This window comes from Serinus canaria, chromosome 14 (genome assembly GCF_022539315.1).
Source record: "Serinus canaria isolate serCan28SL12 chromosome 14, serCan2020, whole genome shotgun sequence".
NCBI lineage: Eukaryota > Metazoa > Chordata > Aves > Passeriformes > Fringillidae > Serinus > Serinus canaria.
The window spans coordinates 1,520,610-1,547,501 of NC_066328.1; the positions used below are offsets into that span (position 1 = coordinate 1,520,610).

The 26,892-nt window shown below is 55.6% G+C and overlaps 2 protein-coding genes and 2 long non-coding RNA genes across 10 annotated transcripts; 2 read left to right on the top strand and 2 right to left on the bottom strand.

Moving 5' to 3' along the window:
• The first annotated feature begins 93 nt into the window (after positions 1–93).
• Positions 94–17,872, top strand: LOC115484284 (uncharacterized). Its single transcript, XR_003945017.2, has 3 exons — positions 94–298; positions 385–3,289; positions 17,779–17,872. It is a non-coding gene; the product is annotated as an uncharacterized LOC115484284 (long non-coding RNA).
• Positions 3,087–26,868, bottom strand: SPSB3 (splA/ryanodine receptor domain and SOCS box containing 3). 6 transcript variants are annotated; one of them, XR_007778855.1, is made up of 8 exons: positions 26,486–26,784; positions 24,164–24,297; positions 22,082–22,262; positions 21,284–21,471; positions 19,387–19,489; positions 18,850–18,975; positions 17,707–18,618; positions 3,087–3,217 (listed from the first exon to the last, which is right to left on the bottom strand). XR_007778855.1 is itself a non-coding variant. In XM_050980200.1 (7 exons), the coding sequence occupies exons 2-7, from the start codon at positions 24,275–24,277 to the stop codon at positions 18,272–18,274; spliced, it is 1,059 nt and encodes a 352-aa protein (XP_050836157.1). In that variant the 5' UTR covers positions 24,278–24,297; positions 26,825–26,868; the 3' UTR covers positions 17,576–18,271. The 6 variants fall into 6 exon arrangements, 5 of the variants coding, with proteins under 5 accessions (XP_050836157.1, XP_050836155.1, XP_050836154.1 ...); XM_050980200.1 differs by lacking the exons at positions 3,087–3,217; positions 26,486–26,784 and adding an exon at positions 26,825–26,868 and having other exon boundaries at positions 17,576–18,618; XM_050980198.1 differs by lacking the exons at positions 3,087–3,217; positions 26,486–26,784 and adding an exon at positions 26,792–26,857 and having other exon boundaries at positions 17,576–18,618.
• NME3 (NME/NM23 nucleoside diphosphate kinase 3) lies at positions 4,836–7,603 on the bottom strand. Its single transcript, XM_030229631.2, has 5 exons — positions 7,451–7,603; positions 7,031–7,161; positions 6,521–6,622; positions 5,964–6,076; positions 4,836–5,237 (listed from the first exon to the last, which is right to left on the bottom strand). The coding sequence occupies exons 1-5, from the start codon at positions 7,494–7,496 to the stop codon at positions 5,120–5,122; spliced, it is 510 nt and encodes a 169-aa protein (XP_030085491.2). The 5' UTR covers positions 7,497–7,603; the 3' UTR covers positions 4,836–5,119.
• LOC115484280 (uncharacterized) lies at positions 6,989–16,020 on the top strand. Of its 2 annotated transcripts, XR_003945011.2 has the most exons (3): positions 7,003–7,136; positions 9,690–9,815; positions 15,729–16,020. It is a non-coding gene; the product is annotated as an uncharacterized LOC115484280 (long non-coding RNA). The 2 variants fall into 2 exon arrangements; XR_007778856.1 differs by lacking the exon at positions 9,690–9,815 and having other exon boundaries at positions 6,989–7,136.
• Positions 26,869–26,892: the final 24 nt, after the last annotated feature.

Here is a 26,892-nt window from a genome sequence, read left to right on the forward strand (position 1 = left end):
CGACCACACCTCGCGGGAAAGGTTCGCGGACGGCTGCCCCTCAGCACGTGATCGCGGCGGGCCAATCCCCGGCGCCGGCACCGCCCCGTCCCGGCAGCCCGCGCGCGGCGGCGGGAGGGGCGGGAAGATGGCGGCGGTCCCTGGGGGAGCGGAGCGCCGGCGGAGAGCGCACCGAGAGGCTGCCCGCGCCCGCTTCACCCGCCCAGCAGCCTTTGGTGGAGCCTCATAAGAATCAGTGGCGTGAAGCCTCCAGGAAGCTGCGTTCGTCCTGCCCCTCGTGTCCCTTAAGCAAGCTGAGGTTTCTTCCATAGAATGAAATGCAGTGTAGGGGATGTGTGTAAAGATGAAGGGCAACAGAGTAATCTGATGTATCTCTATCTGTAGATGCTCGCGTGGATAAGGCTGCAGGCCTGTGCTGGAAGATGACAAACTGCCAGCAGCCCCTGAACCTGCTCAGGACGCTTTGGCAGGACGGGACACGATGGGATCCACGCCAGGGCACTGACTGATGGCACCCTGCCAAATCTCCATTGTTTTTCAGGGTTTGGGGAGTCTGGACAGTCTCTGTTGAGTGGAAGGTGATAAATGTCCCAGTTCTCAAGCAGACTTAAGGAAGACCCTGCGTCCTACAAGCCTCTCAGTCCCACTTCAGTGTCTGTTGAAATCCTGGAGGTTATTTAGGGAGTTGCTGAAAACCCCCAGAGAAACAATGCAGGCAGCAGTCACAGCCAGTGTAGGTCCCCCAGGGGAAGGTCCTGCTTCATTTTCATCCCCATGTGGGAGAGGCTCAGGCACTGACTGCCCAGAGTCACAGAATGGTCCAGGCTGGAAGGGCCCATGGGAGCTCACCTGGTCCCAGCTGCCTGTGCCCTGCCAGCCCAGGGGACAGGGCTGTGCCAGACAGCTCTGAAACATCTCCAGTAACAGACACTCCACTCCCTCTCTGGGCAGCCCATGCCACTGTAGAAGGAAGTTTTTTGTGTTCATTTGGGACTTCTTGGGCTCAGTCCCTGCCCCTGGCTCTGAAGCCATTGCTGGGCTCTGAAGCAGAGCCTGGGCCTGGCTCTGAGCCCTCCTTGCACCCAGGGACACCCAGAGCTGAGGTCCTCTCAGCTGGAGTTCCTCTCCAGGCTGAGCAGCCCCAGCTCCCTCAGCCTTTCCTCACAAGGAGATGGTCCAGGCCCTTCAGCATCCTTACAGCCCCCACCAGAGCTGCTCCAGGAGCTCCATGTTCCACAGGCACAGGGGGTAGGATCCCTTCCCTCACACCACCAGGAACCCCCCTTGGCCCCTGGGCTGGTCAGGAGCAGAGCAGTCAGTGTCACTCTCTTCCACAGAGCTGCAGCCCAGCCTGGTGCCTGGGGTTGTTCCTCCTCAGCTGCAGGAGCCTGCTCTGGTCTGTGCTGTATTCCAGAAGGTTCCTCTGCCTCGGTCAGGGATCAGCTCCCCTCCCAGCTCTGTGTCAGCTATCCTTGGGAAGGCAGTAGATGGGGTGGGTTGGGGTTTTAGCAAAGCTTTTGGTACCATCTCCAGTACTCTCTTGGGTTAGCCCTCACACAGCTCCACCCTTTGCATGGGTGAGCAGGCAGTGCCAGCTCAAGCTGAAAGGACTACAGCAAATGGGGTCACATCAGGAATGGCCCAAAATGGCTCTCCCTGTATCCAGTCTAGTTTTCCCAGAATTTCCAGGGATGTTGGGGAAGGGGCTGGGACATCCAGACAGGCAGGAAGCTCCAAAACTCCCATGATTTGGGTGGCTGGATATGGCAGCAAAGCTGGGATGAGGCTGGAATGAAAGGAGACCCCTCCAAATCCAGGGAAAAGGGGGAGAAAAGCCCTTTATTACCTTGGAACTGGATTTTCCAGGGCAGGGAAAAGGGACAGTCACCAGTGGGGTTACACAGGGCTCTGTTTGAGGGCTGGTGCTCTTGAATGTTTTTATAAATGCTCCAAATCCAGGAATTTACCATACATTAAGCAGGTTTGCCAACAAGAGTGACTAGAAGGGGCTGTGGAGCCCCAAAAGGCCCTTACAGGGAGCTGGGCAGTCACAACCTGTGTGAAATCCAACAGCAACAGTTCTGGACTTTGCACCTGGGACAGGGCTGGACAATCTGGGGGATGAGAGGCTGGAGAGCAGCCCAGCAGACAGACCTGGGAGTTGGCAGCAACTTCAGGAGGAGCCATCAGTGGCAGCAAGAGGAGCTGACTCTGCCCTGGGTACAGCTGAGGGATGGGATTGTCCTGCTCTGCACTGGGGCTGGAGCTCTGTGTTACCACTAACAGGGCTGGGAGCAAAACTGTGGGGAGAACAGGTCAAAAGAGAGAACATGGAGCAAAACTGTGGAGAGAAGAGGTGAAAAGCCATTTCCCATCCCATAAAAATTTTAACCATCTTTCATTTTCAAAGGCTCTGTGTTTGTTTGGCTGACAGCAGCAGCTCAGACCTAACTCCTTGGCAAATGCACTGCTGGCAATCCAGGGAAAAGCCCCAGGAGCAGAAAGCAGGGTATGATACAGGGCTGGCATCCAGCCAAGAGGATGGGGCAGGGCTCTGCCAGCAGTGCCCAGCAACAGGAGGAGGAGCAACAGCCAGAAAGTAAAACACAAGAAATCTCCCCTCAAGATGAGGAAGAATTTCTTCACACTGAGGGTGGCAAAGCACGGGAGCAGGTGCCCAGGGAGAGTGTGGAATTTCCTGCTCTGGGGACATTCCAAACTTACCAGGACACATTCCTGTGATGACTGCTCCATGTGACCCTGCTCTGACAGGGAACTGAATGATCTCCAGAGGTCTTTTCCAACCACAGCTACTTTGGGATTTTGTGATTCCTGCAGGAGCACAGACCCTGCTGTTTCTGCTGCCATGAGCTGCAGCATCACCCTGGCTCCACTGAGCATCACCCCAGCCAGACTTCTGCTTCAGTGGGAAGCACAAGAGCCCTGCACAGGGCAGAGACAAGGGCATCTCTGCTGCCTTCACCTCCTCCAGCTCTGACACACAACTGCTGCACCCAAAACCTCCCAGGCTATTTCTCACAAGCACCTGCAGCCTCCTGCCTTCAAGGGCCCCAAGAGGAACAACAGACAGCTTCTACATTTATTATTACAGTTTAACATAGTCTTGGACAGAGGAGAGGCAGCAGAAACCAACATGCAAAGCAATTAAAAGTCCCCAGGAGCTCGAGGAACACCAGCCACAGCTCAGCTCCTGGACCTGCTCCCAGCAGGGTCTCTGGGGGCCCTTTCCCTGCAGCTGCTGCTCCATCGTGCCCCAGAGCGGGACGAGGTGATGGCAGACACCAAACCCACACACACAGAAGAGAGGACGGGCCTGGGATTGTGTCTCAGTGAGCCAGGTCCAGTATCTGACTGGAGTTCAGTGCACTTTGAAACCAGGAGGCATCTTCAATCCTGTCTGTGTAGACAGGGGAAAGAGGGATCCTCCAGGAAGAGGCAATGGCAGGAGATGAAGCTCAGCTATTTGGGCAGCAGAGCTTTCCTGTGTCAGAGCTGGCAGCTCCTGGTGCCGACAGCTCTTCTCAATGCATCTGTCAAACAACAAATGTGGCCTTCCTCCCACTGGCTTCACACCTTGGTCTTCACCAGTGCCTTCTCCTGCAGCCTGCTGCAGCCAGACTCCAAGTTCAGCCCAGTGGATGAGTTCCAGGAACAAATGGGATCTGTCAGGTATTTAGAGCTGGACACAGGTCCTTGGAGAAGGCCCCAAGGCAGGAGGACCCTTGGCTGAGGCAGCTGGACAGCCCCACTCACTGAGGGAGACCTCCCACCCCTGCCCTGCTCAGCCCCACCACCCTGGGGCCAGCAGGGAGCAGGAGTGGGGGTGACTTCACTCTGCTCCCTCAGAGCTGCCCTCATTCCCCAGCACCTACAAAGCTGAGCACCCAGAGGGACAGGCTTTCAGGGCACAGGTGAAACTTATCCTGCACACAGGAAAGCCCTGGGGATCTTCTTCCCTCAGTATACCCAAGTCCCTCAGCCATGGCAGGACTCCATGTCACTGTCCCTGTCCTTTTGCTCTGGTAAGGCTGCACAGGGAGCTCAGACACAGCACAGCTCTGAGGGGCTGGGTGGCCCAGGAACAGCTCACAGGTGGTGTCCAGCCCATTACAAACTGGTTTCCTGATACCTTCCCAGCAGGAAAGCTCCACTGCAAGCTCTCAGGGGGACAAGGAAGATCTCAGGACCTGCCAGAGCTCCGTGCCAGGAATGCACAGCCTCTGCACAAGAGAGAGCTAAATACTCCCCTAAATAATCCTTCCTGAGCCCCAGATCCACAAATTCTTCCCTGCCTCCCTCTCCCGCTTCTATTCCTGTGGCTGCCCCAGTGCTGCTGCCTCACATCAATGACACAGAGGGACAGTCTGGTGTTAGGCTGGGTCAGGGTCATGCAGCTTCAGAGAACTAGAGCAGACCTGAAGGAGCTGCTTCCACTCCACAGCCATAGCCCAGGAAGCAGAGCCTGAGGAATTGTGCATTTAGCAGCATTTGGAGAATCTTCCTTCCATGGACTCATCACATCTGAAACTTGGGTGAGCTTTTGACAGCCCAGCACCCAGGGCTCCCCCCAAGGGAGAGAGAATTGTCCCATCCTTCATTCCTTGTCTTGGAATGAACTCCAAAATGAGAATTTGCTCCCTTATCCTACAGCAGCCCAATTCTTTAAGAGCCTTAGGTGAAAAGCCTTCTAGAAAAAGAAAAGCAGGTAAATTGTCAAGCCCATCACCTTGTGACCAGCACCTCTCCCATCAGCAAGGAAAACGCATTCTCCTGCTCCAGGCAGGGATGAGAACACCCAGGAATGGGCCAAGAGCTCAAGTTTTGCTTCAATTAATCAGCTTGAGCTACTTGGGATTTAAGATGCTTCAGCAAACAGAGCAACAATACCAACTACCTACTAGAGCAGAGAGAGAAAAAAAGAAAGAGCTCCCCTTGGCAGGAGCTGAACCAGAGCTCCACACACAGCCCAGCTCCCAAGATCCCACAGGCAGAAGAGGAATCCCACAGAGGATCTGCAGCCAGCCCCAGCAGCTGCCATGAGATGGATGGAAATGTGCTGTGTCCCAGCAGGAGGATGAACTCCCCCTGGGACTGCTGCTCACTCATAGATCCAGTGTGCAGCCGTGTCCTCCCAGCACGGCAGCTCCTCGGGGCGGAACCAGAGCGAGATCTCCTGCTGGGCACTCTCCACCGAGTCACTGCCATGGATCACGTTCCTGTGGGCAAGGAGAAAGCTCTCACCAAGCTGGGAAAGGTGGGAGAGGGATGCTGCATCCTGCAAAATTCCCCCTTGACCAATTTCATTAAACTAGTGGAGCCAGTCCTGTCCCACAATATCCCTTCCTATCCCACACCATTCATCCTTTCAGCAGTGCCAGCTCCCAGCACTCCCCCCTCCTATGCTGAAGAACCTTTTGTTTGCTACAGGAGGAGCTGCAAGTGGCTGTAGATCTGGGATGTGCATTTCTTATGACAGTGATTCCAGCTGTGCCTCCATATTTTCCCCCTTCCATCAAAGCAGGTTTGGTATCAGACACCAGGAAACAGATCTAAGGCAGGATGGTTCAGTAAGAGCTGTGTCTACCATGAGCCAGGCTGGGGCCACCCAAGGTCACCACCCATGGATATTCACCTGCTCCCATGAAAGGACTGAGTGGGAGCCTCCCTTCCTCTTCACAGCCTGACAGTCCTGATTACCAGAGGACAACAGGCAAAGCCCACCTGCTTTCAACAGAGCACTCAGGAAGAAGGAAAAACACAACCCAGGCTCTTCCTCCTATTAAGGCCAACCCTGGGAAGCAGAGCTCAGCTCTGGTCTGAGGACAAAAGGGAGAACTTCTGCTCTGGGAATGCAGATTGATGTGACTTGGGCAGGCCTGGTACAGGAATGCCTGGACAGGATGCCCTGAAACACTGAGGGAAGAAGTAGTCAAAGCTCTCACTTGCTGACTTCAACACAGAAGTCTCCTCGGATGGTGCCAGGCCTGGATTCAGCTGGATTGGTCTCCCCGATCATGGTGCGAACTGTCTTCACCACATCCAGGCCCTGCCAGACCTACAGGAGAGCAAAACCAGGATCAGCTTCCACAGCTGCCCCAGCAGGTCACAGCTGCCCTCTGAACTCCCCACCAGATTCACCCAGGTGACAGACAGCAAAGGGTCTCCAAATTATTCTTCCAAAGTTGATTTTGGAAAATAATCCAAATTGTCTGTGGATTCCTCCCAATCCCTGGAAGTGTTCAAGGTCAGGCTGGATGGGGCTTGGAGCAACCTTTGTCTAGTGGAAGGTGTCCCTGCCATGGCAGGGGCTGGAACGAGACCTTTAAGATCCCTTCCAACCCAAGCCATTCTATTATTTAATTTACAACAGAAAACATCCCTGCAGTTCAGTACAGCTTCAAGAGACCCTCTGAGGGGGGATATCACCTTACTTCCACTGTGCCAGCAGCCACTGCTGCTCACACCTGGCACTTGTTCCTGCTCCTTGGCCAGCACTCACCATGGCCACAATGGGCCCGGAGCTCATGTACTTCACCAGGCGGCCGTAGAAGGGACGGTCCTGCAGGGCGATGTAGTGCTCCTTCAGCAGCTCCTCCGAGGCCTGCACAGAGCACAGAGCTCAGTCTGCTCCCACAGGGGCAAGGGTTGCACCTCAGAGATGCAGGAAATTAACAGAATGAAAGGCTTCTGCTGTTTCACTCCTGGAATTGCACTGACGCCCAATTCCAGGAGTGATACAGCAGAAGCCTGACACAGACAGGCATTTCCAGCTGCCAGCTTACAGTGCCAGCCCTGGAGTACGGGCACAGCCAAGGGCAGACATGCTCCCCACAGCTGGAGTCACCCTCCCAGTGCCAACTCCCTGAGCTGCGAGGATTTGGTGCTGGAGTGACACCAGCAGGCTCTACAGGCAGAACCCCCAGCAGTTACCAGCACAGCCGAGGCTTGGGGGGCCGCAGGGGCTCCTCGACTCCAGGGACGCCCAGCCTGGGTGGGCCCGGCCGCTCACCTGCAGCAGCTTCATCCCCACCAGCTGCAGCCCCTTCCTCTCGAAGCGCCGGATGATCTCCCCGACCAGGCGCCGCTGGACGCCGTCCGGTTTGATGGCCACGAAGGTTCGTTCATTGACCCCGCCGAAGGCTGCAGGGACAGAGGTGTGAGGGGGGAAGGGGACGCCTCCGGGCCTTCAGCCAAGCGGGCAGAGGGGGGTGGCAGGCCCCCAGCCGAGGGGACAAAGGGGGTTCCCAGGTTCCCGCAGGGGAGGGCAGGGCGGTGCTGGCCGCAGAGGGCACAGGGACAGGGGGGCCTGGCCTGGGCCTTCAGCCGCGGGGTCTCTCCCGGGGAAGGGAGGTCCCTGGCCCTCAGGCACAAGGGGAGTGGGGGGTCCCTGTTCCTCAGACCCGGCCGGGAATCCCGTCCCGTCCCGTACCACTGTGGAAGAGGCTGGCGATGAGCCCCAGCACCAGGCAGATCATGGCGGCGCCGCGCTTAAAGGGGCCGTGCTCCCCCCGCGCTGTCACCGCCCCCCGCGGAACCGTCGTGCCGGGGGCGCGGAGCGGCGGGGCGGAAACACGGGGACACCGGGTACGGCCCGTTCCCATGGTAACGGGCGGGGCCCGGTGCAGGCCCGGGGGGGGACACACCGGACTCCACCGGGCCGAGGTGTCCCGGCCGCGGCCTCCTTGCTGCCGCCTCTGAGCTCCCCTCTGTCGCTGGCCCGGCCACAGCGTCCCGGGTGTTTATGATACTGTTTTGCCCCCGCTGTCACTGTCGTTGCGGTCGTGACTGAACGCTAGTCGTGGTTAGAGCAGTGCGGTGTGGGGCGGCTGCTGCAGTACTGAGCAGCCCCCCTAGCCGGGGCAGGGAGCTCTGAGCTCCCCCGGGCCGTGCTGCGAGAGCAGAAGGGCAGAGCAGCTGAGGACCTCCTCTGTCCAGAGCACAGGCACTGACTGCATGTTGGGGTGTCAGACCCCGCCTGTCAGTGCCCTCTCAGCCTCGGGGGTCGTTAGCACAGCGCTCCAGGACTCCATTTCCTGCTCTCAGGAACTCCCCTCTTGGTTCAGCTCCCTCCAAAATCAGCCTCTGGAAACACCAGCACATGAAATACCTGCACCAGGTGCCCTGTGGAGGGCTGGCTTTGCTCCCAGAGCTGCTCGGGTGCCTCATGGAGTGCTGGCTCTGCTTCCATCCTGCTTCTCGTGTTCAGAGACAGTGCTCTGCTCCCTCTCCTCACTTAGCTCTCGGCTGGGACAAGCAGGGATCCTTCTCCAAACAGCAGGGATCCAGCTGCTTTATCGTTTTGGGTACATTATTCCCGCGTTTGTAGCAATCAATCATTAGTTGTTGCATCCTGGAGGTCCAGAGCGTGGCTTTGAGGCCTGGGGGAAGCTGACCCCTTTGCTTCAGTACTGTTGTTATTCTGGCCGTGATAGGATAAACTCAGTCCATTGTAGAGCCATGGACGCTGCTCGGGAGGCGAGGGCGGTGCCAGAGGCTGTTCCCAGAGGCTGTATCCAGAGCTGTTCCCGGGGCTGTATCCAGTGGCTGTTCCCAGAGGCTGTATCCAGAGGCTGTTCCCAAAGGCTGTATCCAGAGCTGTTCCGGGGCTGTATCCAGAGGCTGTTCCCAGAGCTGCTCCCGGGCTCTGGTGCCGGCAGAGGGAGCGCGGGCAGCGCGGAGCCGCTCCCGGCCCTCGGCAGCGCCGGGCCCGTCCCGTCCGGGCATCCCTAAAACTTCGCTGGGATTTTCAGGGGCACAAGCAGCGTTGTCAGCCCTCCCCTCGTGTTCTTGGGGACAGCCGAGCTGTTTTGTCGGAACATCTCAAACAAAGCCCGTCTGGAGAAGGTGTCTGTGCAGGGAACAGTCCTCACACGGTTTGCAAAGGTTGCAGAGTGCCCTGAGGACAGAGCCTAATATGAGGTGTCAGCTCTCATTTAGCTGCTCACAGAGCCACTAATTAAGAGCACATTCTCCATGTGCTGCCCGTGACGCCTGGTGTGCAGGAGTGTCGTGGTTGAGACAGAGACAATACAAAGCCACACTCCATCTTCAGAAGGCTTAAAACCTGTTTTTATTTTAGCATGCATGCTTTTTATACATTCTTACAAAACTCCTAAGTTTACACTTTACTCATTGGTCAGGAAAGACAAAGTGCTCATTGGAACAGACAGTTGCAGATTTCTCTTATTTAGCCTTCTTTCTTTCTTGGTTTCTATGTCAATGACCTTGGTAGGAAATTGTCCCAGAGGCAAACACGGATCCTCTTATCAAACTTCTCTCTGGCTCACAGAAGTGGCTGTAAAACCTCTTCCATACAGGAATGGCAGTGGGGCTGAAGGAGTGTGGCAGATGATCAAACCCAGCTTCCTAACTCCAGCCCCGTGGCTGATCTCAGTCTTCCTTCACAGAAGGCTGGTTCAAAAGTAATGATGTTGCTGTCAATTCCATAAGATTTATTCTAGGACACTTTTCAAGGTGCCTGCAGAGGTTTCAGTGATGAAGTCAGCAGCTCAGTCCCCAGCCCAGCCAGCACCCGTGTGTGCTGCAGGCAGCCAGACTTCCACACAGGCAGCATCCCTCATTTCACACTCATTTTATTTCTGGTGTTTGTCAATGCTGATGAAACACCTCATTTTCTCACACCAGGGTTGTTCTGTCATTCTCCACAGGTCTCCTCAAAGATCCTGGTGCAGGCACTTGGGTGCAGGTTTTCATTTCCTTGCACTGTAAATGTTCTTTTGAGCCTCCCTGCAGCAGAACTTGCAGGAGAAACATGTCAAACGCTCTCCACTTGGGTGAGTCCTTCTCATCTTCTCTGGCAATGCTGTGCTGTGGGGAGAAAACTTTGACTTCCCTCTTTAGGAGCCCCAGAAATGTGAATTACTGGTTTCCAGGTAGCTTGGAAGATGGAGCTGGGCCCGATTCCCAGGCAGATTCTTCCCGAGCCAGTGTCTTTTAGGCACAGTTTTAGGCAGGTGTGCATCTAGGGTGAGCACAGGAAGCTGCAGTAAGCAAGAATGAGACTACAAATCCTTCCTACAGAGCTCTCACTTGGGTGCTCAGCATTCCCAGCTCAGATGTGTGCATGGAATGGTGCCATAGGCAGCAGCTGCACATCTGGAAGGGCTGAACAGGGCGGATCTGGGCATGGGGGGGATCTGAACAAATTTGCTGCCTCATTTGGAAAGCCCAGTGATCACTTTTTGAACCCCTGACTGGGAACCTGAAAGGCCAGGTACCTTGTGGCACAAAACACCTTCTGATTTCAGTGGGAAGGTTCAGTGTGGAGGATTCTAGGGTGGCAGAAAGCTGGGAGGTGCTGTTCCCCTGCTCGCCCCCACTGCAGGAATGTCAGGCGGAGGCAGAACTCTATTTTTGCTCCTGCTGGATAGAACATTGCAGATCCTGTGGTTATGTAAGAGACTCCAGAGCATGTAGGAGCAGATAAGGTGGCCATCCAACCCTGTGCAGTGCAGACAAAGGCTTTTTGTCTCCTTTCATGACACTTAGCAACTCCTGCAGTTGGAGGAGTTCCTTCTCAGGCTCTGCCTGCCTTCCTTCTCAGGCTCTTTTTGCACCTTTTTGCTTGTTTGGGGAGGATTTTCACCTTTCAGTTCAGCCATGGTCTTTCACCAGCATAGCACTGGCACAGCCTGGAGTGTTGGTGCCTCTCACAGTGTGGGCTCTGCACAGCTGCAGATCTGTCCGCATTCGTTCTGGACCACTGATCCTGCTGGAAATATTTCACCTTTTAGGATAAAGAGGGGTTGGTAGAGCCAGAGGATTTCCTGAAGCACCTTTTGCTGGACACAGGGGATACAGATGTCAGAGCCAGAGCTACACAAAGTGCTCCACAGCAATGGAACATGGAACAAGCAAGAGGATTCTTTCCAAAGTGCCATTGCTCCACCCTGGAGTAAAGCTCTGATACAGAGGGGAGTGGTCTGAAAGCTGGGAGTGGCTGTCTGAGTACAGCAGAAGGCCTCCAGGGATATACCTCTTACCCCAGGAGAGGTGCTGCTTCCTCAGGGGGAACTGCTCAAACCTTGCCTTTCCTTGCATTTGGCTTTTCCGTTCTCATGGAGTCCATGAAAATTTCCTGGAAAGAAACACTCAGGGTACACAGCCCAGGAAAACTCTTGCACTTTGAAGCAGAGGTTTGTGTTAGTTCTCACTTCTCTGCAGTGCTACAGCATTTTATTTATACTTGTCTGGGCAGCCTGTGCTTCTTCCCTGAGAAATTCCCAGTCCATCCAGTCCCATGCAAGGCCAGAGAAAGACAGGCTGGAAAAGGCAGGGCATGAGGAGCTGGGTGCTGATGCTCTGGAGGTGAGCCAGGAGGGCAGCAGGACACTGGCTGCTGTTCATTGCCCTCAGAGATGTCCTTGGCCTGGAGCCCTTGTGGGCTCTGAGTGTATCACTTGTGTGCTGCTCCCAGTCCTGGCTCCTTCCTGTCCTGTAGGTGCACAGCAGAGGGGTCTCCTCTGTGCTGCTGCTGGGATCACATCCAAAACTCCTGCACGGATGCAGCTGCAGTAGCTTGGTCTGTCCTGTTCTGTCTGGAGTGTTTCACAGAATCCCAGAGTGGTTTGAGTTGGAAGAGACCTCAAAGCTCATCTCATCCCACCCCCTGCCATGGGCAGGGATAGCTCCCACTATCCCAGGTCTCTCCAAGCCCCATCCAGCCTGGCCTTGGACACTTCCAGGGGTCCAGGGGCAGCCACAGCTGCTCTGGGCACCCTGTGCCAGGGCCTGCCCACCCTGCCAGGGATCAGTTCCTTCCCAATATCCCATCCATCCTTGCCCTCTGGCAGTGGGAGCCATTCCCTGTGTCCTGTCCCTCCATGCCTTGTCCCCAGTCCCTCTCCAGCTCTCCTGGAGCCTCTTTAGGCCCTGGCAGGGGCTCTGAGGTGTCCCTGGAGCCTTCTCCTCTCCAGGTGAGCACCCCCAGCTCTGCCAGCCTGGCTCCAGAGCAGAGGGGCTCCATCAGGGATGATTTCTCAGGGACAGCCCCTGCCTCACCATCTCCTCAGCTCCTCATCGAAGCCTATGAGGATAAATGTGTTTTTTTTTAAACCCAGCTGTGGCCTGTGGAGTTCTGCCAGCAGAGGCAGCCAGTGGGTTTCATCATGGTTTGGGGTCTCCTCTCACTCACAGGGGAGCTGCTGCCACACCTTTGTCTCCAGCTCCAGGTCATATCTGAGGTGGCAGATGTGGGACGAAGCCTGACCTTTTTCCTCTTTACAGACAGCAGGCCTGGGATGTGAGTGTGTGGGGCTCCTGCATGAGCCCTGTGCCCAGGGCAGGGCAGGCAGCAGCCCCTGACCCTGGCACGGCAGAGACCCAGCTCCCAGGAAGCTTCTTTTGCCTCACGAGGTGATTCTGGAGGTAAAACCTGGAGTCCTTGAAGCTTTCTGTCACTTGGGCTGAGCTGATGGCCAAGTCCCACGTGTGTGAGCTCTGTGAAGGAATGCTTTGCCCTAGGGGTGGTGGCTGCCTTGGATCAGGTTGCATCCACTTGCTTACACCTTCACCCTGGCAATGGGATCAAGGAGGAACTGCCAGGTTTGAGGCACTCTTTGGAGTCCCTTCAGAGGGGCCTGAGTGCAGCCTTCCCTCTCCAAACCCACCACCAGCTGCTCAGCTGTGGAAGGGGCTGTTAGCTCTCCTTCAGTTCCCTGCTCTGCAGAACCTGTGAACCCCCAGCAGTGCTCCTTGTGATGCCACAGCAGTCACCAAGTAGATCAAACACCATCTAAACCCTGGCTTGATATCCCTTGAGCTAAATTTTTGCCCTGCCTGAACGTGCCCCAAAGGGGGTTAGGACTCACGGCTTACCGGGAGCTAGGAAAGATGAGCAGCTTTGCAGCGGCTGAGTGAACTGTTCTGGGCAGCCCGGCTCCCTGCCCTGCCGGCCCGGATCCCTCCCCTGCCATCCCGGCCATTCCTGCCCTCCTATCCCGGCTCCCTCCCCTGCCATCCCGGCCATCCCTGCTCCCCGCCCTGCCTGGCCAGCCCGGGCTCATCTCGCCCAGGGAAGTGTCCAACACATGTGCTTTCAGAGAAAGATTAAGGGTGGAAAAGACCTCCAAGATCAAGTCCAACCTTTGAGCAAACACCACTGCCCGCTCAGCCATATCAGGAAGTTCCACATCCAGTGGTTTTTTTGGCCACTCCCAGGGACACTGACACCAGCGCTAGCAGGGGTAAGGAGGGTGAGAACCTCGGGCTGTCCTGGCTCGCCTGAGTCTTGGTCCGTGAGTTACATGTTTCACCTCCCACTTCTCTGCGTGCTGCAGCCATGGGGTAACACCATGTGCTGTGTGTAGCAGCAATTTGGCCAGCACCTCTCTGACAAGGGCAACAACAAAACACCCGGACAAGTGAATAATTCTCTCACATCCCAAGCCCAGAGCTTTGGGAAACATCAGTGAAAGTTACAGGGTTGTTTGTCTGTGTCTGCCAGCCTGTCCTTGATGCTGTCAGTGGAAGGGCCCAGATTATTTGTGTGTCTCAAGGTCCTTTAGAGTCTCTGCAGATGTCTTCGTGGTGAATGCAGTGGTGACTCAGCACTAGGGAAGGAGGGAAGATGACCTTAGGAAAAGCTTTTCACCCCCGTGCTCTGGAGATGTCCAGGAAAGAAGATTGAGTGGGGAAAAGATTGAGCCCTTGGCAGAAAGAGGCTTTAGAAGAAGCCCAGAACTTAATGCCAGGGTGATGCCTCAGGTTTTAGCTTTTATAGTTTTCAGATTCTGTGCTGCTTTAGTGTGCAGTTTTGAGCTTCATATCAGGGGATGGTGAGCTCTCTTCACAGAGTAGAGAGACAAAACAATTCCTTCTCTAGCTGGGGACCAAGAACAAATGATCCAAGTCTCAGGCCCAAGAGCACAAACAACGTGGACTGAACAGAGAAAAACAAGCAGGATGGGACTTCATAGGCTGGAGCTATAATTGAACAATTAACTCCAATATGCAAATGGAGCAGAAACAATCAAAGTGAGAGACCCTGTGACCGGCCGTGCATTTTGTGACCATTTTGGGTTCACCTGGGGTGCAGCCCTGGCTGGGCTCTTGTGCTACCCAAGGTGGATCCATTGAGGCCTCCTAGTAAATCCCTACTTTATTCTTTAACTCCATCTAGTCTCTGTTCTAGGGCAGCACAAGGCATCAAGGCTGCAAACTCTGGGGTCTGGGCACACAGCAGCCTCAGGCCTTGATCCCAGCTCTTTCTGCAGCTGGAGCTGCTGGAGTTTCCTTCCTGCCCTTCCAGGGTCAGGGCATGCAAGAGGAGAAGAACAGCCCAGGACTCTGGCAGGTGTGGAGGTGATAATTCCAGCAGTAGAACAGAGTCAGCCCTGCAGCAGCAGCAGCTACAGTAGAAGCAACCCCTCCCCTGCTCCATGTGAGCCCTCAAAGCCCTCTGTGGCCTGTTGAAGCTTGGAGGACAAGGGCAGGGAGGAATGTCATGGGAATCTTCACTAAAATCTCTGTGTTGATGGAGCAAACAAGATCTGAATGTGCCACCAGTTCCCCAGGGAAGCAAGCCTTGTCTCTGGGTGTGTGATTAAACCAAAGCCTTGTTCCAGTGGTATTTTCTCACCCTCCTGTTAGCCCTCCCAGGCCTCTCCCTTCTGTGGTCCCACATCCCAGGGCCTGCTCACATCACCTTGGATGTTCCCCAGGGGATACCTCTGGCTGTCCACCCAGCCAGGGCAGCTCAGTCGTTGTTGGGGCAGCCACTGTGCCCCATGGTCTGTCCCTCAGCTCTGGATTTGATGTCCCAGTGGCTGCTGCTGCAGTCTGACACCTGCAGCCCCTCAGGCAGAAAATGTGTCACTCCAGAGCTGGGAGGGCTTCCACAGGACACCAAGCTCTCCTTATGGTGTACTCCACACCTTCTTTGCTCTTCTGCTCTCTGATCCTTCAGGGAGCTGTTTTAGCTCACCACATTCTCCCTCCCTCCATGCCCCTGAGCTTTCTGCTGTTCCTGACTGAGAATGGCAGGAGCAGGACTAGACTGGGATGCTCTGACCCTTCTGACAGCAGCTCAGCCAATGGATCAGTAAATGCTTGTTTTTGTGAACATTAATCATATAAAACTCGTAGTGGATGAGGAACTCTGACAGAACTTTTTTTAATATAATATCATGTAGTCAAATACTCTCCTGTCCTTTTCCTTGCCCTGGAGCTTTGGTCTCTGGCCTCAGCACAGCCTCTCTGGAAGATGAGTTTCTTCCCACTGCCAGAGGGCAGGGCGGGATGGGATATTGGGAAGGAATTGTTCCCTGGCAGGGGGGGCAGGCCCTGGCAAAGGGTGCCCAGAGCAGCTGTGGCTGCCCCTGGATCCCTGGCAGTGCCCAAGGCCAGGCTGGGCAGGGCTTGGAGCAACCTGGGACAGAGGAAGGTGTCCCTGCCCATGGCAGGGGGTGGGATGAGATGCACTTTAAGGTTCTTTCCAACCCAAACCATTCTAGGATGTTATGAAGTGGCCTCAAAGCTCTCTCTGGAGAGATAGCACACAACTGAGTGTGTGCAAGGCCTGTCTCCAAGTGATGGAGGTTTGTTCTGAGCTCCCCCATCCCGATATGTTTGGATGAAGGCTCAGTCATGATCCTCACTGTAACAATGGGATTGAGTCCTGCAGGGAAGATTGGGGTCTTCTAGAGCACCTGTGCTAACTGTTCCCTCATCTTCTGTGCCTTCCATAGGATGGAATGGATAGAATGCAGCACAGAAGATGACAAGTGACACCCTCTGAGCATCCCAGTGACATAGGACATCAGTGGCAAAGACCCTCTGCTGGGGCACATCTCTAAGCCCAGCCCTGTTCTGGTTCTGTCCTGCTCCCCACAGAGAGACCTGTGGGTGGTGTTGGTCACTCCTTTTATCTGCTAGTGCTTGGCTGTGGCTGAGCTGCAGCTGGGAGCCCAGCCAGGGGAAGCAGCTGATTCTCCTTCAGAACAGAGACTTGCACATCAATAAATGTCTCATTACAGATGCTTTCTTCACCCTCTAGGCTCTCATTTCCTCTTTCAGCTTCCCCAGCTTTCTCTCCTGCTGGCTGGAAAGCTGCCTGTCTCCTGTGAGAGCTGAGGAATGCTGGAACAGGCTGGTGGAGCTCCGTCCTTGCAGGTGAGGTGCTGGACAAGCCATGTGTTTTCTTCAGTGTGTCTTGACCTTCCATGTCCTGCTCTGGCTCTTTGTGGGATCTGTTTCTGTAGATCCTGCTGTGGCTCCCAGGGACATGTGGGTCCTGTTTGAGTCACTTTGGAAAATATCTGCCAACTGTTAAAAGCAGCTGAGAGGAGAGGAGCCACTTCCTTGGGGTAACACAGCTCAGGGCAGGGCAGTTTGTTCACTGAACTCCCAACACGAGAAAATGCTGAGTAAGCTCCAGAAAATCCATCCAGAAATGGTGGGTTAGGATGGGATTCTCTTTTCCCAAAGCTCCATTATTAACCAGAAACAGTCACAGCCAGGATGGAGGTGGGCCAGGTCTCCCCCAGTGCCTGCTGAGGTTTGGGATTGTTCACTGGGGCTTTCCACAGTGACACAGAACCCCTGGACTTGTTCCCACAGCCCTGGAGCAACCAGTGCTGCAGGAGCAGGAGAGCCCCTCCAAACCACCTTCCTCCCTGCAGCTGCTGCTGCTTGAGTCAGTTCCTGGGGAAGAGCAAACCAGAAGGCAGCTTGTTCTGGCTGCAGCACCAATGCAGCCCATGGACAGAGCCTGACCTGCTGCAGTAAAGTTCTCATTCAAAGCCTAGCCCCAGAGCAGCAAGACCCAGCTTTGCTTCAGGATTGGGAATGAGCTCAGCAGGGAAGAAGTGCACATAGTGCAAGAAGTTTTACCTGACCTGTGGGGGTCTGTGATGGGAGCAGAGGAAAAAGCAGTAGCTGGAATGTGTTGGAAGGAAACTCACAGAGAGAACTGGTTAAAAGCCATTTCCCATCCATACCTCAGCCCTGTTCTACTTTCCAATGCCCTTTGCAAGGCTGACAGAACCAGCTCAGCCCTGACTCCTCAGCCCACCAGAGGAGAGCTCAAAGGCTGGGGAAAAGCCCCCTGGGCTGACCACAGGCCCTGCAGGGACTGGCCTGGGTTGGCACCAGCCCTGTGAGAGCATAGAGCCCATTCCCTGGCAGTGGCATGAGGCCACAGCACAGTGAGGCACTTGTCCAGATCCTACTCCAGCATTTCCCTTCAGCAGGACCACAAAGTCTTGGAGGGGCTGCTCTGATTGCCAGGCTCTGGGGTGGGGGTTTGGGGTGTTTTTCCCAGTGTGACCTGCCAGAGGACAGGCACTATAAACCCTGCAGCCTCCCTTCCAGTGCACAGCCACCGGCATCACCCTGGCTCCACTGAGCATCACCCCAGCCAGACTTCTGCTTCAGTGGGAAGCACAAGAGCCCTGCACAGGGCAGAGACAAGGGCATCTCTGCTGCCTTCACCTCCTCCAGCTCTGACACACAACTGCTGCACCCAAAACCTCCCAGGCTATTTCTCACAAGCACCTGCAGCCTCCTGCCTTCAAGGGCCCCAAGAGGAACAACAGACAGCTTCTACATTTATTATTACAGTTTAACACAGTCTTGGACAGAGGAGAAGCAGCAGAAACCAACATGCAAAGCAATTAAAAGTCCCCAGGGGCTCGAGGAACACCAGCCACAGCTCAGCTCCTGGACCTGTTCCCAGCAGGGTCTCTGGGGGCCCTTTCCCTGCAGCTGCTGCTCCATCGTGCCCCAGAGCGGGACGAGGTGATGGCAGACACCAAACCTACACACACAGAAGAGAGGACGGGCCTGGGATTGTGTCTCAGTGAGCCAGGTCCAGTATCTGACTGGAATCCAGCACACTCCAACCAGGAGACTGCCTGACCATCCTGAGCTGGAAGGGAGCCATGAAGATTATCAAGTCCAACTCCTGTCATCAAGTCCAATTTCTTAAACGTTGCCTGTGCCAACAGGGAGAAGAGAGATCCTTTGGGAAGAGGTGCTGGCTTCCACAGCAAGTCAGGAGATGAAGCTCAGATATTTCACCAGAAATTTCTTGTGTCAGAATTGGCATGTCTTGGAGCCAGCAGCTCTTCTAAACGCCTGTGATGGATGTCAAGGCCAAAGATTTGCCCAGCGCTGGAGAAATCTTTGCCAACACGTAGAAATGGATGTCCCCAGAAGGAAGAGGTGCATCAGGCTTGACTGGCCCTTGCAGACAACACAACAAACCTCACGCACATGCTGTGCAGAGCCATTATGTCCTCCTGCACCTCTTCCTTTGGCAGGCCTCCGCATCCGAGCCGCACAAGCTGTCTGAGTCGCTCCCCGAGGATGAGGAGGAGGAAGGCTTTGACGTGCTATAGTTCATGCTCAAGACCCAGCCCAGTTTGTTGTGCAGCACCTGCTTGAGTCCTGGGGGCAGGGGCAGCACCTCCAGCGTGTCCACGTAGTCGGGCAGGAGCTGGCGCAGGCGGAAGCAGCACAGGTACTGCAGGGACGTGCGGCTGGCACAGGACCGGATCACCTTCATGCTACTCTTGGCCGCCGTCGAGCACACCATGGGGTAAAACTTCTTGTTCTGCAGCTTTGTGGCTGCCACCCCTGCCAGGCACAGCACCAAGGAGGGCACGTTAGTTTAGACACAGGGATCTCCCCCGTCCCGCCTACCCCGAGCCCATTAACTACAAAGCTGTTGGGAAAAGCTTTCCAGAATCCCAATCTACTAAACAACAAACGAGACCTTCCTCCCACTCACTTCACACCTTCTGCTTTCCCAGTTGTTTTCTGCTGCAGCCAGACTCGAGTTGCTCCCACCCTATCCCTGGCTCTCACCTATGCACTTGCGGTTCTTGAAGAACGTGAGTGTCCCGTGCCACGTGTCCAAGTGCACCCCAATAATGGAGCCCTGGCCAAACCTCGAGGAGAAGTTCGTTTTGTCCCCTTTGTGGTGCAGCAATCCTGGAAACACACACAAAAAATGGCATTCTGTGGAAAATCTGCACTCCAGAAATTCATCCCAACTCCCATGCTGCTGGTACAGCCTCACTCAGTACCAGAAACATCCCTGCATTTCTGACCCCTGCCCTCCCATCCCAGAGTGGATGGTGGAAAGGCAAAAGTGAGGTTTTACAGCTCCAGAGCACAGGGAGCAGCAGTGAAACACTAAAGTGCTGATGTGACTGTAGTGGCCTGGTGCCCTGGCAGGGTCCCACACCAGCTCTAAGGGCTCTCCAAAAAGTGGGCCAGGAGAGATGCTCCAAGGGCTGTGAGCTGCCACCAGCTGCTCTGGTGTCCTTAACAAAGGGATTCACAGGCCTGGTGGCACCTCTTATGCCACTGCTGCCCAGCCAGCCACCCTGGCCATGTTACCTGTGTAGGAGAGTCCCCAGCTGTCCTCGTCCTTGCCCAGCAGGCTGCAGAAGGTGTGGCAGTACTTGTCCAGGTTCACATCCGAAGTCCCAATCCCCACCATCTGCGAGGCAAAGCAGGGAGGAAGAACACAAGCTCAGTGCCTTTTCAAGGAACAAGACACAACCAAGATTCCACCTCCAGTTCTTCCTTCCTCTTCTTGGCTCAGCCCTAAACACCCAGAGGGGTTGGCAAAGCCAAGTCAGAGGTTTCAGGGTGGAGCTGAAGGTTCCCAGCTCTGATTTCCTTTCCTAAGTGAGAAGGCACAGCTAAAATGCTGGAGAAGGTCCCTGTCCAGTTCACAGAGTCACAGAATGGTTTGAGTTGGAAGGAACTGTAAAGCTCATCTCATCCCACCCCCTGCCATGGGTAGGGACTCCTCCCACTGTCCCAGGCTGCTCAAAACCCTGCCCAGCCTGGCCTTGGACACTGCCAGGGGTCCAGGGGCAGCCACAGCTGCTCTGGGCACCCTGTGCCAGGGCCTGCCCACCCTGCCAGGGAACAATTCCTTCCCAATATCCCATCCAGGCCTGCCCTCTGGCAGTGGAAGCCATTCCCTGTGTCCTGTCCCTCCATGCCCTGTCCCAAGTCCCTCTCCAGCTCTCCTGGAGCCCCTTTAGGCCCTGGCAGGGGCTCTGAGGTGTCCCTGGAGCCTTCTCCTCTCCAGGTGAGCACCCCCAGCTCTCCCAGCCTGGCTCCAGAGCAGAGGGGCTCCAGCCCTTGGGGCATCGCCATGGGCTGCCCTGGACTCTCTCCAGCAGCTCCACATCCTTCCTGTGCTGGGCCCCAGATGCAGGGGGGGTCTCAGCTGAGGGGGCAGAGGGGCAGAATCCCCCCCTCCTGCTGCCCACGCTGGGGGCTCAGCCCAGCACAGGGGGGTTCTGGGTCCTCATGGCTAGGCCATGTCCAGTTCTTATCCTCCAACACTCCATGTCATTCTCCCAGGGCTGCTCTCGCTCCAGTCTCTGCCCAGCCTGGATTGGTTCTTGGGATTGCCCTGACCCAGGTGCAGCACCAGCACTTGGGCCTTGTTCAACTTTCTTCCCATGGCCCCATCTCTCCAGCCTGTCCAGGTCTCCCTGGGGCTGCCCCATCCCTCCCCTCCTGGGTGTCACCTCCCCACACAGCTGGGTGTCAGCTTCAGTCTGGCCAAGAGTGCCCTGATCTCACTGTCCATGTCCCCAGCAGAGATGTAAAACAACACTGGTCCCAGTGCCAACCCCTGAGCAATGTCACTTGTCACTGGTCTCTGTCGACTCCCAACTCTGCATGTGATCATCCAGTCAATTCCATACACCTAAGTGATCCCTCTGTCAAATCCATGTCTCTCCAGGTTAGAGACAAGGATACCATGCAAGGCAGCAACAAATGCTTTGCACAAGTTCAGGCAGATGAGATCAGTTCCTCTTCCCTCCTCCACCAACACTGCAACCCCATCACAGAAGGCCACTGAATCCCTTAGTGAAGCCATGAGGGATGTCATCAGTCACATCCACTCTTTCCATGTGCCTTTGCATAGCTTCCAAAAGGATCTGCTCCATGTTGGCCAGGCCCAGAGGTGAGACTGGTAAGCCTGTACTTCCCTAGATCTTTCTTATTTCCCTTTCTTAAAATGGGGTTATGCTTCCTCTTTCCAGTCACTGGGAACTTCACCAGCTTGCCACAGCTTCTCCAATATGACAGACAGTGGCTAAGCCACTTCATCCACAAGCTCCCTCAGATCCCAGGGATGCACCTCATCAGCTCCCCGTGGACTTGTGCACTTCCAGACAGCCTCAGACCTCATCTGCCATGGTGGAACCTCATCCTGCCAGCCCCTGTCCCAACTCCTGGGCATTTCTGCATGCCCCACACGTACCATGTCAGTGCCATACACCGGGGAGGTCATCTTGATCTCCCAGAAGTGCTGGCCCTCTGCCAGCTCCTTGTTGCCGCGGATGGCGGCCGTGCCACAGCTGTACTCCATGTGGAAGTTCACCTTGCGGTTGTCACACGTCAGCAGCGTGGCCGTGGACTTGTTCAGCTCATCCCACACCCAGTCAAAATCTGTTGAGGAAGCACAGAGGGGACAAGGATGGGCAAAGACCCTCAGGGAACGAGCCCCAAGCCAAAGCACAGGCAGATGTTTGTTCTGAAGGCCTGTTAGTGGGTTTATTTCTATTTCTCTTATTCTTTAAGAGGATAAATCTTAAGCTGTACACATCAGAGAACTGCTTGAGGCCTGAACTACTCTGCAGTGTCTCACCAGGGATGGATCAATGCTCCAATGTCAGCATTCACCAGGCCAAATTTTGGCGGATACCAGGCAGAGCCCTCCTTCTCCCCACACTCCACAGGCTCTCCTCCCAGGGAGGTGGCTCTGCCCTGCCCCAGGCTCTCCCCCCAGCCCAAGCCCATGCTGTGCTCTGAGCCAGGCACCCTGCCAGCCCCTGCAGGGATCAGGAGGGCCCTAAGCAGAGCTCTGTTTCACCGGGGCCTAAGCCAGATCAGAAAGCAGGTCCCAGGGGCGAGCTGACTCCGTAACAGCATCAGCCCTGAGCCTAGAAACACAACAGCAGGCAGGGGCTGGTAATCCTCCTGGGCCTCAGGATGTAAACAAAGGGGTGCTGGGACAGGAACAGGACACTGCAGGGGACCCCCATGCCGAGCCCCTTACACTCGTCCTCCTCGCCGCAGCGGCAGTCACGGACACGGTGCAGGGTGTGCAGGCTGGAGCAATAGGGAGCTTCACTCTGGTTCTCACAGTTGCAGTAGGACTCTCCAGTCACAGGGATGGCACTTGGGATGGAGGGAGACAGGGAGGAGAACTCTGGCTCCGAATCTGAGTCGCTGTGCTGCTGGGGAGAACAAGAATGCTCACTGCTGGGCATGCCAGGCATGGGAGCTGGGCTGGCAGAACTCCCTGAGGGCTCTGCTGGGACATCCCCAGGCTTGTGTCCCACAGGGAGCTGTGCCCATGGAATCACCCTGCTCTGGGACATTGGGACATGGATAGTGCCTGCTGAGCTGCAGGGACCTCTCAGCACTCTGCAGTGCAGGTACATCCTGTGTGCCTGCCAGGGACGTGGAGCTGTCACAGCAGGGTGACAGCCCAAGTCTGGAACACACACATTCTGAAGGAAATTCTGTGCTAAAGCTTTGGCTTTCACCAGGCAGGATCCAGCCATAGCAGAGCTGAGCACTGCTCTGGAGAGGCTGTGAAGAGGCTGGGAGGCACAGGAGGAGAAGGGAGAGGGGGCAGGATAAAGGGAGCCAGCTGAGCAGCATGGCTGCAGCTCCCAGGCCACTGCAGACAGGCCCACGGGGAACCCAGGGCAGGATTAAAGGGCTTTTGTTTACTTTCATGAACTCAAAAACCTGATGTACTGTTCCCTAGTGCCAAGAGATCACAGTGATCCTGGACTGGACATGGTGAGAGCCACAGGCCAGTTTCACTCCTGTGCTATGGTGTTGCCTAAGGGATTCTCTTGTCACTGGTTGCAGAGTTACTCTAGGTTTATGTGCTGCTCAGGTGTACCTGCTTGTTATTCACCACCATGGTCGGGGCATTTAATAACAAAAATCCTTTAAACTCATGCTCTTGCAGCTGTGTAAGAGAGGGAGTTGAAACTACTTGGGCTTACATACGTACTGCTCAGGCCTGCTCTGCCCTGCAGACCCAAGAGCTCGGGTTCTGTCTAACCTAACTTCTAACTTTCCCAAGTACTGCTGCCTAGAAATCCTGTCATTCCCCTGACTGCAGGGACAGAAAACTGCTCATTTTCTGGGAGCACAGTGCCTGGGTTTGGACACTGTGCTCTGGCAGAGCCTCCTGGCTTCAGTGTGGCTCTGAAGCTCCTGGAGCAGCTCCTTGTGTCCCCACCACTGCACAGGGAACTCAGCTCACACACTCAAGGATTAGGAAAATAGGGAAGGATGGCAGAGGCGAATCAGTCACTCCTTGCACTGTTTTACTCTTGCTCTCCCTGCTGTGTTTCCATCTCCAGCACACCTGGATCAGGTTCAGAAGTTGGATTCACACTGCAGAGCAGGAAATGTGAGGAAATTTCAGTCTGAAGACATTGCCCTGCAATCTCCACCACCATTTCCAAGCCCCTCACAGCCCAGGAGGGAGCACAGCCAGCCAGATGAGGGAACTGATCCACTTCAAACACTTATCTAGAGCTCTGCTTCAAAAAAAAATTTATAAAAATATGGAGGGGCTTGACAGCTGACCTGCAAGCAAAGCTGAGTTAATAGAAGAAATAACAATTGATGATTTTGAATGCATCCATAACAAGGAAGAAGACAGGGCTGTCAGCATGAAAACAGATTAGAAAAGACACATGAAAATTTTTGTAAGCTAGATTGCATGCATAAGTAGATGTGTATTCAATCTTATTAAATTTCTGTAAAACTTTTGCCAATTATACTGATGCTAATTGCTTTGCACCAATGAATATGATAAGTTATTGTGATGTAGTTAATGACTTAAGATCATGCTTTGTTAAGAGTATATAAGCTAGAGAACACGCAAAATAAAAAACCTTTTTCTTCTTGGACCCTGATCACGTGTGTGTCACGTCCAACCTAACAATAACAAAAATATTGTATGTACTTTATGTATGACACACCCATTCCATGGATTTAGTATCAATAGTGACCATTACTGAATCCTTCCCGCTCTTGGCCAGTTCCCACCTGGTGTCAGGGACAGGAAAGCACCCCCAGTGTCCCCGGAGCCCCGAGCCCAGCCTACCTGGCCGTCGGAGTCGTAGCCCCAGCCCCGCGCACCAGCCCGGCCGTCGGTCTCGCGCCGCACCCCGCTCAGGACGAAGCGCCAGGCCCGGCTGCTCCGCGGGCGCCGCGCCATGCTGCCCCCGCGCAGGTAGGCTGGGGAAGGAACACGGGATTACACTGCTGCCACACCTCTGCACCTCCCCAGGCCACCAAACTCCCCGAGGGACCAGCACAAGATCAGTAAAGGAAGTTCTCTGCACGTGAAGAGCCTCTGCAAACTTCAACCTCTTTCTCCACCCAGGGTCAACTTCTCCCTGAGCCAGCTGTTCAGCTGGCCCCAGGAACACTCCCAGTATCCAGCTATGGTGGCAGCAACTGCCCCTCTGCAGGAACTGGGTCCTGCAGAGGGGCAGTTGCTGCAGAGCCACCTCTCACCTGGCCTGGGGAGCTTCAGGGCTGTCAGAATCAGAGTCCTTTGGGTTGGAAGAACCTTCAGGCTCATCTTGTTCCACCCCCTGCCATGGGCAGAGACACCTTCCACTAGAGCAGGCTGCTCCAAGACACAGCCTCCCTGCTGCCCAGTGACCCTCCAGCAGCTGTCCTGGCTCCAGCCACTTGCACTGCCCGAGCCCCCTGCAGCCTGTCTGTCTCCAGGGAAGGCTGTCCACCTACAACTGCCCTCTGATGGAAGACTTTGCTCCCAGTGCTTGGAGAGGAAGAGAAACCACTTTCCTGCTCGCTGGAAGGAAACCAGGGTTGTGACAGACCTGTCCCAACTTGCCTCAAGGACAACAGACAGAAGGGAAGTGATGCCTTAGGTTTTAGCTTTTACAGTTTTCAGATTCTGTGCTGCTGTAGTGTGCAGTTCTGAGCTTCACATTAGGGGATGGTGAGCTCTCTTCACAGGGTAGGGAGACAAAATAATTCCTTCTGTAGCTGGGGATCAAGGACAAATGATCCAAATCTCAGGCCCAAGAGCACAAACAACATGGACTGAAGAGAGAAAAACAAGCAGGATGGGACTGCATGGGCTAAAGCTGGAATTGGACAATTAACTCCAAGATACAAATGGAGCAGAACTTATCAAAGTGAGAGACCCTGTGACCGGCCGTGCATTTTGTGAACATTTTGGGTTCATCCTGAGTGCAGCCCTGGCTGGGCTCTTGTGTTGCCCAAGTTGGATCCATTGAGGCCTCCTAATAAGTACCTACTTTATTCTTTAGCTCTGTCCAGTCTCTTCCTGGTCAGCCTGCACAAGGCATCAGAAGCTGCTGCATGACTCCCAGCCCAACAGGGATGTTGTTCAGAGACAGATTTCCTGAGGCTCCTTCCCTGGCACAGCCTGACAGGCACACCAGCTCCCACACAGGACCATTGCACTGGATGTGACAGGGAAACCTCAACTTCCAATCTCATCTGCCTCAAGTTTATCTTTGCAGGATTCAACTCCCCACCAAGAGGGACTGTAACCCTTGAACCCTCTCCCTCAGCTCAGCCTCAAGCCAGAGCCTGCCATAAAGCACCTGGCCCTGTTCCTCCTGCCCCCAGTGGGACAGCAGCTCCTGGGAAAGCAGGACAGGCCAAGCCACGGCCAACTGTGCAGCTGCTCATGGATGCTTTGTAGGGCTCTGGAAATCCCATCTGCCGAAATCACAGGGATCACACAGCCGTGCTGGGAAAGCACCTAAAACCAGAGCAGAAACCCTTCTCCAGCTTTGCTGAGCACCCACGGCAGCCCAGCAGAGCTGCCCTGCTCCCCCAGGCCCTCACTAAGGCTGAGGCTTAGAGCCAGCACAGAGATCCCAGCACCAGTGGCAGAGTCAGATATGGAACTGTTACGGCTGGAAAAGATCTCTTGGATCAATGAGTACAACCATTCCCAGCACTGCCAAGGCCATCACTGAACCATGTCCCTAAGTGCCACATCCACACAGCTTCTAAATACCGGCAAGGATGGTGACCCCACCACTGCCCTGGACAGCTGTGCCAGTGCCTGACCACCCTCTCCATGAAGGAATTTTCCCCAATATCCAACCTGACCCTGACAGCTTGAGGCCTTTCCTCTTGTCCTGTCCCTGATCCCTGGGAGCACAGCCCAACACCCCCGGCTGTCCCCTTCTGTCAGGGAGTTGTGCAGAGCCACAACGTCCCCCCTGAGCCTCCTTTTCTCCAGGCTGAGCCCCTTTCCCAGCTCTCAGTCCCCCCTTGTACTCCAGCCCCTCAGTATCTGCTTGACCAGAGCTGCCCTTAGGACTGGAGCTGCCTCAGCAGTGCCAGCACAGGGGACGGCCCCTGTCCCGCTCCTGCTGTCACAGCAGCGCTGCCACCAAAAGCCGCTCACCCTGCGGGGCCCTGGGCTCGCTGAGGCCTTTCCGGGGCCCGAAGCGATGCTGCAGCGTGACCCGCACAGCCATGGGCACTGGGCGGCGCGGGGGAACCACGGCGGGAGGCCCGGCCTGGCTCCCTGGCCGCGGAGGCAGCGGCTCCACCGAGGGCGGGCACCGGAGCCCGGCTGTGCCGGCAGCTGAGGCCGCCGGACAGGGCCAGGCCAGGCCACGGCGCTCGGGTCGCACAACCCCGGCCCGCCCTCAGCCAAACCCCAACCACGGCTCCCAGCTCCTGCCCGTCCCCCGAGTCCCCGGCCCACCTGCCCGGCCCGGCCCGCGGCGCTCTGACCTACTTTCCTCTCCCGGGACATAAACAATCCGCTCCCGGCCCCGCCCCCGGGCGCTCATTGGCTGCGGCCGT